Source organism: Pteropus medius, unplaced genomic scaffold (assembly GCF_902729225.1).
Source record: "Pteropus medius unplaced genomic scaffold, Ma_sr-lr_union100, whole genome shotgun sequence".
Taxonomy (NCBI): domain Eukaryota; kingdom Metazoa; phylum Chordata; class Mammalia; order Chiroptera; family Pteropodidae; genus Pteropus; species Pteropus medius.
Genome location: NW_024346062.1, coordinates 14,243,998 through 14,257,101, shown reverse-complemented (window position 1 = coordinate 14,257,101; position 13,104 = coordinate 14,243,998). Strand labels below are relative to the sequence as shown.

The 13,104-nt window shown below is 38.5% G+C and overlaps 1 protein-coding gene across 1 annotated transcript in view; it reads left to right on the top strand.

Moving 5' to 3' along the window:
- Positions 1 to 13,104, top strand: part of PCSK1 (proprotein convertase subtilisin/kexin type 1) — a 38,180-nt gene that overhangs the window by 14,826 nt on the left and 10,250 nt on the right. Inside the window, exons 6-9 of the mRNA XM_039875148.1 lie at positions 85 to 173; positions 3,181 to 3,353; positions 4,356 to 4,568; positions 7,050 to 7,150. Coding sequence (XP_039731082.1) covers positions 85 to 173; positions 3,181 to 3,353; positions 4,356 to 4,568; positions 7,050 to 7,150 — 576 coding nt within the window. The remainder of the gene's footprint in view (positions 1 to 84; positions 174 to 3,180; positions 3,354 to 4,355; positions 4,569 to 7,049; positions 7,151 to 13,104) is intronic.

Here is a 13,104-nt window from a genome sequence, read left to right as displayed (position 1 = left end):
ATAGATCTACGTACCATAGATTCATGTGCAAAACACATATTTGTCCTCATTTGCGTTTTATAATTTCTATTTTTTAATCCTCAGACATGGGACCAGATGTGCAGGAGAAATTGCCATGCAAGCAAATAATCTCAAGTGTGGGGTAGGAGTGGCATACAATTCCAAAGTTGGAGGTAAAGCAGAGGGCTCTTTTTACACTTTTGAACTTTTTTAAAATTAGTTTTGGATATTTATATATCATTTATAAAATGATCCTCCTGATTACTCTAGCTTTCCTCTGGCGCTACACCTAGCCATTACGTTACTGCTGACTGCATTCCCTACGCCATGCTCCCCATCCCTGTGACCATCTTTCAACTACTAATTTATTCCTCTTTAATCCTTCACCCCTAATCTCTCAGCACCCCTAATTCCCCTCCCTTCTGGCCATCACTAAAATGTCCTCTATATTTGTGAGTCTGTTTTCGTTTAGTTTGTTCTTTTCATTCCTTAGATTCCCCATAAAGTGAAATCATGTGGTATTTATCTTTCTCTGTCTGACTTATTTCACTCAGCATAATAACCTTTAGTTCCATCCATGTCATTGCAAATGGTAGGATTTCATTTTTTAATGGGAAATCAGCAAAACAAAAAGACAACCTATTGAATAGAAGAAGAAATTTGACTATGATACACCTTGAAAAGGAGTTCATTTCCAAAATGTATAAAGAACTCATGCAACTCAACAACAAAAAACAAACAACCTAATTAAAAAATGAGCAGAAGACCTGACTAGTTTTGCATTTTTAATTGGAGTCACCCAGTATAAATGAGGTGGGGAGTGGGGCTTTTAAAAAACTGAAGAAAGAAATGAAATCCATGCAAAATTTGCTGCAAGACTTGAGTGTGATTTGCAAATAAATCAGAGGATCAGGAGATGTAGAAAATGATACCCAAATAGAGTCTATATCTCTTTATGGGGGAAAAAATGGAAATGTTAAATAGCCTTTGAACCAAATCTAATTTTCTCTGTATTCTGATTTAGAAAGGTTTGTTATTGAGTGCTGCTCTGGGAGCAGAAGGAGGAGATATAGTTAGGCAAAGACTTCCCCTGCCTCTCAATTTTGTAGTTCTTCATTTCATAACAAAGAACAATTTTTAAAAATAAAAAAAATATATACTTGTTATATTAAGAAGCTAAAGGTTATCTTTAAAAGCAAGTATTTAGAATCTCTAGTTTTTTCTGTCAATGGGGAAACATATGGTGAGTTCCATTAGAGTCGTTTAATAAAAGAACTATTTACAAGAGTCGAAAGGAAACTAACAAGGGCTAACAAATGTAGCAGAGGTCACCATCTTTAGGCCTAAAGGAGCACAGAGAAGGGGTCAGTGGAAACTGCAGAGAGAAAGCTGTGGCCATAGGAGAGAACCACTGGTCAGGAGCTATGGGGTCAAGTGCAGCAGAGCTATTTCTAGGCAGGGAGGATTCAGGGGAATGAGTACCTCACTCTCCCCTTATCCCCCCGCCTCCTACTGCTGTCCTCAGTTGGCTGAACCCAATGGGAAAACAAGAGAATTCAATGATGCAATCCTCGTTCCTGTGCCAAGGGTGCAGAGTGGACTCACAGAGACTGCACTCCATTTTAGAAATCAAATAAATATACATTCTAGCATATATAATACCTCTCTCACCAATATAGCACACTCTTAGATTTTGTTATTCCTGATTGCTTTGATACTAGCATCATCAAAGTACCGTGTTAATTTAAAGAAAATGAAGGCAGAAGCACAAATTATGCAATCACCTAAAAAACAAATTTACTTTTTAAGTCATGATAAACTAAGGTGCTATAGTCTATGAGAGAATCATCTGATACCTTCATTTTATAAAGTAGGTATCAGAAGCATGATTATCAAGGTAACAGTTTGCGGCAGTGTTGAACTAAAGCACAAGGCTTCTGATTCCAAGCCTACTGCATATTTTTCATTCCTCTATCCTTTGATAGTCTAACCCCAAGTGCATTTTTTTAATAATAATTTTCATTTTTAAGGTCCTACTCTATGTTCATCACTTACCCTACAACACACTATAGGTGTTTTATCCTGAAAATTAACAGGGTAGATTTGGGTACCAGATTTCTGAGATTCAAGTCGTGGCTCCCCAATTTCTAGCTGTGTGGCCTTTAGCAAGTCACTGTCCCTCTCTGGCCTCAGTCTCTTTTACCTCATTTTACATTTGAAGAAACTGAGGCACAGAGGTTAAGTGATTTGCCCAAGGTTATGTATATAGTAAGCAGAAAAGATGCGTTTTTCTCAAGTGCATTTTAAAAAAATTTTTTAATAAATATAACTTTTATTAATCATGTCAATTACATGTTTTCTTGGTTTTTTACCTATACGGTAAATAGTAGTGTGAAAATCTAAGGCCATATGCTCCATTGCATTATCAGCCTGAAGCCAGGAATAACCAGGTGACTGCCTGTATCTATCTAAATTGCTTTTGCCTTCCTGGCTCTCGAGTACATGAGTTTGATGATGTGTGACAGCCTGTTGGAAAGCACAAAGCTGCCTTCTCCTGATGAAAAAATGATTCCCCCTCAGGAGTGGAATCCATGGCAATGATTTCATCCTTGAGATTATTTAGAAGAAAAGGAAGCGCGTTCTATTGAAAATGTTTCTTAGCAAATACGTAAAAGAATGGCCTCTAGGTTATTTTTAATCAGTGTTTAGAAACAAGAGTTCTTTCCCTATTTGTTAGTTTTCTATTGTGGGTAGACTTTTTCAAGCAGCACGGTTTCCCATATAGTCATGTATGGCACAGGTTGGGCCTCAGACATTTGTTGTATAGTCACGAGCAGGTGTGTCAAGGGAGGGCTGTTTGATGCCTCTTTCTAAAAGCTGTCCTGTCAATTTCAGCTTATTGGTATAGTGGAGAGTTATAACTGACAACAACCAGGGCCACTGCACAGCACGTACAGTTATCTCTAAAGGGCAAATAAGAAAGCTCATGGAGGCAGTGACTCGTATCTTCCTTCCAACCTGTTAGCAACTGGCTCATGGGCATTTGGGACATCCAGCGATTACTCTGTTTTTGACTCCTTTGGAAATTCTTTTTAAAAATGAATATTAAGAGCACTATGCCATTCTACATGTACACACTGACATCAATTTATGTATTTGTTTGTTTGTTTTGTGGCTCAGGCATAAGAATGCTAGATGGCATCGTGACCGATGCTATTGAAGCAAGTTCAATTGGATTCAATCCCGGACATGTGGATATTTACAGTGCGAGCTGGGGCCCTAATGATGATGGAAAAACTGTGGAGGGGCCTGGCCGACTAGCCCAGAAGGCTTTTGAATATGGTGTTAAACAGGTGAGATGCTTAACATAGACCTATCTGAAATGAAACCTGACCATTTGGATATGAGGAGACAGGAAAAATATTTAGCTTATATGGAAAAAAATGCTTGTGAATTTCTTGTAGTTGTTAACCATTTGAAGTGCATTTTGAGAGGCAAATCATTCTTCAGATGGACAGACATTAAGAGTTAAGAAATTTTTCCCCATTTGGGTCTGACATTCAACAGAAATTCATTACTCTTAAAATATTTACTTACAAAATATTCTAGATGTGACTTTTCTCATTGTCCTGATGCTTTTGGATTTTTACACTAGGTAAACTACTACCAAGACTTGTTTCAAATGCTCTGAAAATGCATCCTTAAATATAGCAGAGTGCTACTTCCCGCACTGTATGCGCCTGGTGAATATGTGTGCCTTGGTTATGTTTCTGTCACCTGGGTTTACTGCATTCTTGCCAGGATTCTAAGGCCTTGTTCTGCACAGGGTGAAACAAAAGTAGAAACTTTGGAAAGCAAATTGAAAAACCATAGAAAGAGTAGCCTTGACGAGTTCCATTCAATTGAAGAGTCCCTATTAATGCAGCTGCAAAGCAGATCTGAATAATGCCTGATTTTGTCATTCTGTTAGTCAGCCAGAAGATTCAAGCAGGAAGAGAGGAAGTTCAAAGATTCAAGCATAGTGACATAAGCCAAGGGAAGAGCATAAAAAGATGAGTGAGTGCTAAAGGCCAGATTATGAATCCACATAATAAAGAAAAGAAAGAAAGAAAATCATTCACTCAGCCCCATCCCAGAAAGGGTAAAGGAGGACTAGCAGAGCCTGAACCCAGCGGCTTGTAATATGAAGTCTTGTGAGATTTCCAACATTGATGCTGGAGGACCTGGAGTTGAAACAGACTACAAATAACTGTCTCTGAGAAATTCATGCATGTTTTTGTTGGGAATTTTAATGGGCTGTGACGATGACCCCAATGGATGATAATAAGTGTGATATATTCTGGCTTTTCCTTTAGGGGAGGCAAGGAAAGGGTTCCATCTTCGTCTGGGCTTCCGGGAATGGGGGGCGTCAGGGAGATAACTGTGACTGCGATGGGTACACGGACAGCATCTACACCATCTCCATCAGCAGTGCCTCGCAGCAGGGCCTGTCCCCCTGGTATGCTGAGAAGTGCTCCTCCACTCTGGCCACCTCATACAGCAGTGGGGATTACATGGACCAGCGAATCGTATGTTTCTTTTGTCTAACTCTCTCTGCTTGGGTAGAAGAGCACGACTTGAATACAAAAGGATCCTTTGGCCAGTACCTTTGGTAAAGTTGATTTGTTTAAGCTTGATGTCTCAATTGGGGAGACTCACGCTTTACTCACTTGAAAGACTGGCATATATTGGGAACTTTTCTCTCTCAGGGATAATGATGCTGCTGCCAAGATGAGGTTGCCTCCCGGTCATTTTTAAACTCAGCCTTGAGAAGCCACCAATCTGTCATTACATATGGTCTGAGACTCCAAATGTCTATTCAGCTCGTGTGATACCTCCCTGCAAACAGCCTTAAAGGAGATTGCAAGGCTGTAGGGGCTTTATCATTCTGAACTTGTTGATCCTTTAATAGTAGGGATATGGTCTGACTTGCCCTTTAGCAGATGATAAAAATACAGAGCATACACCAGCTATGTCTCCTAAGAACCAACAACCTGCAGAAAAATAACAGTCTAAATTTTCCCTGAGGTGAACTTCTCAGCATCCGAATAAGCAGCTCAGGAAGGTTATATGCTCAGAGAGCATCTCCAGCCCACGCTTGGCTGTGTCTTCACTTCCATGAGTCAGACTGCCAAGGGCAATTATTGGATTTCCCTTCAAGGGCACAATGAAGAAGGGTCATTCAGGGGCTTTGAGAACAGAGAGTCACTTTTAATTTAAAACTTTAAAGCCCCAAATTTAACAAATGACACAGAAAAAAAACAACTAGCTAAAGTATATAAATCCTAATCTCAATGAAATAACAGGTCATAATTCAATTAGATTATGGGTGAACCCCATAATATTTAAACCTTGAAATGTTTGTAAAATTCATATTAATAGCATCTCAACAAAACTGTAGAACTACTGTCTTCTTCATACAGAATCACTGTTCTGGGACTTTGCCTGCATCTTGTGACCTACTCTAGACAGTAAAACTGTGGTCTCAACTTAAAAGCACTGGCCTCCCTCTCATGCCCACATCTTCAATTACACAAATAATAGACAGTGACATTCTACCCAGGGGTTCTGTATGGCAGGCATATTTTATAACCTTTGAACAGGGCACGTCAGACATGTTTTCCACTTGTCTTCAGAGCCCCTGGCTGCTGCTGTCCCTCTAGGTGCCCTGAGTTGCTTTTGAGAAAAATGGCCTATTATGCATTTACTTCAGAGTCACCCTTTCACACACTGCACTTCATCTGAGCTACTCTGCTCTGAAATAGAAGGAAGAATTTCTATCTTTGTAAAGATCTCTCCTTAGGTAAATCAGCCACAGGAGAGACAGCTGGTGAATTCTATTTGAGACCGTGGCAATAACATAGCCTTTGTCTTACGCAAAACTCTTCCTCAGCACAGTCATCTCTGGGGGCTTACTTGCGTCAACAGGTAAAAAGGGCATCCTTGCTTCTGCAACCCTCTGAGGAGCAGAGCCACCACAACTTAAGAAATTCAGAGACTCCAAGTGGGAAGCCAAAGGAGGTGATAATAGAACAAATTATTTTTTTACACCTCCCTCCCACACATTAAAGTCTCTAACTAAAAACCATAGTGCAAGAGCCTGGGTGGGTGTCTTGTTAGTAATCTTTTGGCCCGACTACTTGTTCAACCAGCAGCGCTGTGGTCCTTATGGTAGACTAATTGGAATTCTTTTTGATTTCTTCCCTTCATCTTGGCAACCTCTTCAATTAAGCTAAAATTAGTCTGGGTAATTCTTTATGTGCAATAATATTATATGAAAATGCTTTCATAGACAGGATCACGTTTCAGCCTCAGAATATGAGTCAGAAGATGTCAACCTCATTTTACAGTTGGAGAAACCAAGTGACTGGCCCAAGAGACACATCTACTAAATAGCAATTTTAGAATTTGGACCCAGATCTAAATCTAGCACACTTTGCATTTGAAAAACTCACCATTTTCATCAAGGTGTCAATGTGGGCGTAAAATTACATCGACGGTGAGTGCACACCACACATTAAACAAATTTAGTTCAAGTGGCCAAAATCAGAATGGCTTTACATTCATGTGAAGAGGCAGTCAGATGTCAATCTGAAAGCAAAAGGGAATTTTGCATGAGGCAGAATTTCTAAATATGCCAGACCAAACACAATGGACCTGATGATTAATGGGCCGGCATGATTCACAGTGATTCTGAAACAGTCCCTTCTTTACAGAAAACATTTCGTTTGGGAATCTCAGAGGAGAAAATATTCATTGTGGGAGTACTTCATCCCCAGAAAAGGCATCTTGGTGCCAGAATTACAGACAAGTTGCGTATAGAGGAGACCAAACTAAAATATCAGCAGATGGCAAACATCCGCCTGTGGTTTTGAGGAGGAAGTAGGGAATCGAATCAACCGAGTTTCCTGATCATAGCAGATGCAGCACTCAGTATGGTTAACCCCTGGGGACAGAATCACACTTCTCACATGTTCTCCCGCATTTCTTTCTTTTTCGATGCCATCCAGACGAGCGCTGACCTGCACAATGACTGCACAGAGACCCACACGGGCACCTCGGCCTCAGCACCCCTGGCTGCTGGCATCTTTGCTCTGGCCCTGGAAGCAAAGTAAGGCCCAAAAAGCTTCTAATTACCATTACTAAGGCTGCTTCTCCTCCTTTCTAATATCGTATTTTGTTTTCTGAATACATGGTTATAGTAGAAGACTAAAAAAAAAAATGATAAAAATAAGCTCTCTTCCAGTTAACATCTCAGTGTAGATTTAATACACACATATCTTACAAAATTCTAATCTTAATATACACATTAATTTGTAATTCTTTTAATCCACCCTACAGTATGTCAAGAGCACTTTCTCATGTCTAAATCAATGTTCCTTGACCTGGTTCCTATACTTTGTTCCTATGCTATGCAATGTTCCTATGCTTTCCTCTCAATTCTCCTCCCGCTCAGCTGCAAGGCCTTTTCATTTCTGTTTCTTCCCACCAGGAAAGACTTTGTCCAGATAATTTCCTGTGGGTAGTATTAGGAACGACAAGTTTATAAAACATCCTTTTTCTCAGGTTATATAAGCCCAGTCTTAGAGCTAATATAACATGTCAGAGGACATGAGAATTAAAAACAGGATTTTTATCTTTTTGAGTATTCCATTATATAAATGCAAATTTTATTACTTATCTAATCATGCTTAGACACCCTCATCCGTAAACATTGGTTGCCATCTCTGATAATTTCCTCGGGATAAACACTCAGAATTAAGAGTTTCTGGGTCAAAGGCCAAGCATGTTTTAACAATTTTGAAACATATTGCCAAGTTACTGTTGAGTGTATCATTTTATATTACCACCAGCAGGATATATGTGTGAAAGTGCCAGTTCTCTAAACCCTTACTAAAGCTACTTTTGTTACCTTTAAAATGTTTGCGATTTTGATACATAAAAATGATATCTTATCTTCATATGCTTTTATTTCATTACTAATGAAGCTCGACATTTTATATTCTTTGGTGATTTATCATCTATGATTGCTTGTTTATGACCTTGACTTGTTTTATGGCCTTAGTTTAGGAAAAGCTCTTAACGCTTGGTCAGTTTAACATTTACCTTTTAATTTTATTTATATGCAATTTTTAATGTAATGACGTTATTATGTATACAATTATATTTGTCGGTCTTTTTCTTTAAGGCTTTTACCTTTGTTTTTATGCTCAGAAAAATCTTTACAACTCCAAAATTAGACAAACATTTATTTATATGTCTATTATTACAGTTCCTTTGCCATATTTAAGTCCTAAATTCCTCCGGAATTTATTTTAGTGTATGATGTTAAAAAAGGATTTAACATTTTTCCCCTTCATAATAGGTAACCTATAGTTAATACTTAATATCCATGACTTTTTATTTATCCTCATTTCTGGTTTCTAATGTGTGGTGAGAAATACTTAAATGTGGAGGTAGGTGCTATGGTTGCATGATAGAGGAAGCGATTAAACTTATAAACTACTATTATCCTTCCTAATAAAAAGGATATCGTAGAAGAACATCCATATTCTCTCACATTGTGTACATTAGACAAGGTTCACAGTAGCAGAAGGGTAGAGCACCTTGGCATATGCCACAGCTGGAAGTTGCTGAGTGTTTGTCCAAGGGAGTCCAGTGTAGCTCCCAGAGCCCCAGGGCCACCTGTGGAGTTATGGTTTAGTCGCTTGTATCACAGCTAGGAGATGGCCACAGTAGCAAAGCAAGAGAGGACTGTCAAGGCTCATACCAAGAGTCTACCTACTTAGATGGTCTGGGAAGATGTCTGGTAAGGGAAGAGCAAATCCAGGTGCTCAGTTGGAAACAGAGAAACAGTTGAAATTTTTGAATCCAATAGAAGAGCTGTTTGAAATCTGAGTTTACTTATAACAGGAAGGGAATGGACAGAGAGCAAAGTCTGTGGACACAAGCTAAGGCTGGCATCAGCAGATCCAAACCAAATTCGAGGGAAAATAATATAAGCAGTGAAAAGTGCAAGAAATGCCTAGTTTTAAGTTCTAGGCATATGACTAACTATGTGACCTTAGGCAAATTAATCCCTAATTGAGGGCTCAGTTTAACATCTATGAAATGGAAGGGTCAGATCAGATGATTTTTTTTTTCCTCTAACCTCTTATAAGATTCTCCAATTTGAAATTGAAGGTGTCAGCATATATAGATCATCCAACATAAATTGTTGAGGTTTGTGGTGGGAAGTCCAGAATAAAAGAAAATAAGGTCCCGTGAAGGCAAGCAGTTACACACAGGTGGTAAAACGGTCGTAAGATACTTAAGATTTCAGGATATAGCTCTAGGGAGCTGTTGAAAAGAAAACTATCCTTAAAATATTAAGTCTTCTCTACCCAATATCTATCAGATGTGTGTAAAAATAACTTGCCAGGCCTAGCCCATCCTAGTCTAGTGACCAGTATGGTACAAACACCCATAAAATGTTAATTTTACACGAAAACTGACATTTTAAAATTGTAATCTCTGATTTCTAAAATTTCAAAGTCTCTTTGCTTGTATAGAAGAAAATGACCCAAGAATGATCCAGCCTCATTAATCTGTTGATTTCTAAATTCTAATGGACTATTTAAAATAGGGGACCCAAAGATTGCTATGAAATACATGAATGGGTTTCCAGGAATCCCTGGACTTTTTTGAAACTAGATGCAGAATTGTTTCTGAGTCTCTATATGGCCTTTTTCTGGGGAATGGTTTGTAGGTTCCATCAGATTCTCACACTGTTCATAATTTAAGAGACGTCCAGAGTCTATGACCTCCCTGGTACATATAATAAGAATTTAACTCCTTTGATTTTGATTCAATCATCAGTAAGATGGACATAATCTATCAACATTTATATACATCCTGTCAAAGTACATAGAGATTATTGAGATGTCTTTTCTCAAATGGACAGTTTTCGGAACTCTATTCAATTGTCTATTTATAGAGATGATTATTTCAGAAAATTAAATGACAGAATTTCTAGAAATGTCCCTAGAAAAATCAAGATTAGGAGAATCATTTAATCATGTGCCAGTCCTCAAGGAACAACTATGGAGACTGAAGAACTCCACACTAAATTTATCGAGAATAATAGTATTCAGTATTTATCAGGTTCTCACTATGAGCCAGACACTGTGCTAACCTCTTTACATACCATACTGATTCTAGTCCTTAAAACATCCTTGTGGCATAGAGATTAGTTGCATTTTATAAATGAAAAAAACTGAAGCTTAGAGAGGTTGAGAAATAGAACCAAGATCCCATGAAGAGTTTCCAACTCAGGTCTGTCTGCTCCCAAAGACTGTGCTATCAGCAACTACACGACACTGCCTCTCACGGTTCTGTGAAGGAGAGGAAATGTTGAATCTCCTATAAGAAGGGGCGGGGGGGCATTAATAAGATTGAGACTGAGAAAGGAACATCATAACTCTCATGTATTTATGAGTCCCTCATAAAAGCCTCCTTGTCACAGGCTAACTACCTACTATCCTGCATTAAATATGCCGCATGCACTGGAGTCCTGGGGAATGGAAAGAGAAGAGGGAAAAAGAAAGAAGGATTTTTGGCTCAGATATGTCTCTAGAGAGGAATTTCTTTCCCTAGAAGAGTGTTTCTTGAACACCAGCATATATAACAATCACCTTGGGAGTTTACTTGGTATGCAGATTCCCAGGGCTATTGCCCGCAACTCAGATGCAGAAGTTTTTGGCCTAGGAATCTCCATTTTTTAAATAAGTATCCTAGGTAGTTTTAATATTAGTAGTTACCTTAACCAAATTTTGAGAAATAACTGCTCTAAAGAGTTTCTTTACAACTATTTTTACCTGAAACCTCATCCAGCTGTGATTATAAAATGCCCATTCTGGTGCTTATAGTCATTAAAAAGACAGGAATTCCTTGGATAAATGCCTATAGCACCATTATTATTATGTAGTGAGTATAAATAAGAAAGATAACAGACAATAAATTCTGTCTTCTGTGGAGAGAACAAAGGAATTAGAATAATTTTTAATAGAGAATAAAAATTCTATAGTGAAATATTGAATCCCTTTACATCTTTGGAGGTATTAAACAAACATGAACCAATCTTCTGTTTTCATTAAAGGCTGGAGAAAGGGAAATAAACTTTCAATGCTGCATGAAACCTTTGGATAAATCACAAACGTAAAAGAAATCCTTAGCTCAGTGGATTGTGAGATGTTGGAAAATCTTCAGCATACGAGGCTTACCTAGGTGTCACTAGAGACAGAACCAGGTAGCCTCTAAGATGTTTTCACTTTAGAATTTTGTTTCCAGATTACTTTAGTTACATTCTTCTAATTAGAAGCAATGCTTAATTTCAACGTTTAATTCTACAACCCTTATTTTCTATAAACATATACTTGATGAACAACTCAATGTAGTTTAAAAATTTTTAATTATTGTGGATCCCGTTGAGCACTAATTAACAAAGGAAGGCTTTCAGAAACAAGATGCACTATTATTAGCAGTCCCTTTTCATTTATGAAATGCAATCGCACAAATGAATGTCTGTTAGGAAAATAGGCTTAATTTTCCAAATTGCATGATAGCAAAGCCCCCTTGAATATTTTGCAAAGGATAGGTAAAATAAAAAATTTAAAAATCTGCAACTAAATCTAAAACAAATGCTATTCTATAGAAATATAGGAAGTATATGCTTTGATTATCATGATTATCATGATTCCTCCTCCCAACCTCCATATCCGCTCACGCTAATTGTCCAGTAGGAAAGGGATGTGTTGCCTATTGACTACCTTGATTAAGAGACTTTTACCTGAAACTTCCTTTAAAAGACTAAAGGAGGCAAGAATTTCAATAAAATGCTTTATAGGACAGAATTAATTTCTGCATTAAGAAAACAGCCATTTCTGCTCACCCTGAATGTGGGGTGGTCAACTTGGAAACAAGATCTACAGTTGAGATATTAATGATATTGGGTAGATAGGAGGTCTGAATACTAAGGAATTCTGGAAATTATTATACTCAACCCTCTATTCCTATAGATGAGTCAAATCAGGCCCGAGGCGATGAAGTGACTTGCTTAAGGTCACACAGGTTGTTGGTAGTAGAATGTAGTTTACTATGCCTTCTATTACTCTCTATTCTGAGCCCCATGATTTGAAATGACTTATAATTAATTTAGTTATATGCTTGTATTATTTCTTCCAACTCATTATTTTAGCTATTACATAGAAATGCTAGATAGTTTTGTTCAAACATAAATATAAAATCACTCCCTACTCTCAGATATTTTGATTCAGTAGGTTTAGGATGGGACTCAGGAGTTTTCAATGTTTACAAGTGTACCAAGTGGTTATGGTGCAAGCAGTCTGGAACCTATGAGAATCACTGACCTGGAGTCTTCCTAAAATGTCCATCAGTCCCTCTCTGGGGTTAAATGGTATGTTTGTCAGGAGCTCAGATGAGCTGAGAGAGAGCCTGCTGAGCTGCTAGGTGTCTGAGTGGCCAGTTAAAGCAACAAACCAAAAAGAGAGAGTTAAGCCCTTAATTGCTTACCATAATGGTATAAACCAGAGTCTAAACTAAAAAGAGCACTGACTCCCCTGGTTCATTTTCCCTAAGGAATGGTGTGCACCAGTCAAGGGTCAGGCAGAGCAGCACATTCATGGGGGGTCATCTCACATTGAGGGAGCCCCAACAAAAGGCTCTAGTAGTTTTACATACTCTGGGGTAAGGGTAGGGCTTGGGGGAATTCTAGGAGTGGAAAAATACTGGGTACTGAGTCAGAATGGGGGACAATGTCTTCAAGGTTTACCCCACTCCCCACACAAGGAGGCCTTGGAAGAGGCAGCTGAAGAAGACCTCTGACCAAGGCCTCAGATGAGGAGACATAAGAACAAAAATATGGGGGGCTAGGAATGTAAATATGACAAAGAAGGGGTCCTGAGTCCTTGATTCCAACTCCCTGGAGAGACTGTGATGCATGGGCTTTGCATGGGAGAAAGCTTCCCTGTGAGGCCTGCCAGGTAGCCTTTGCAATATCTCTGAGGC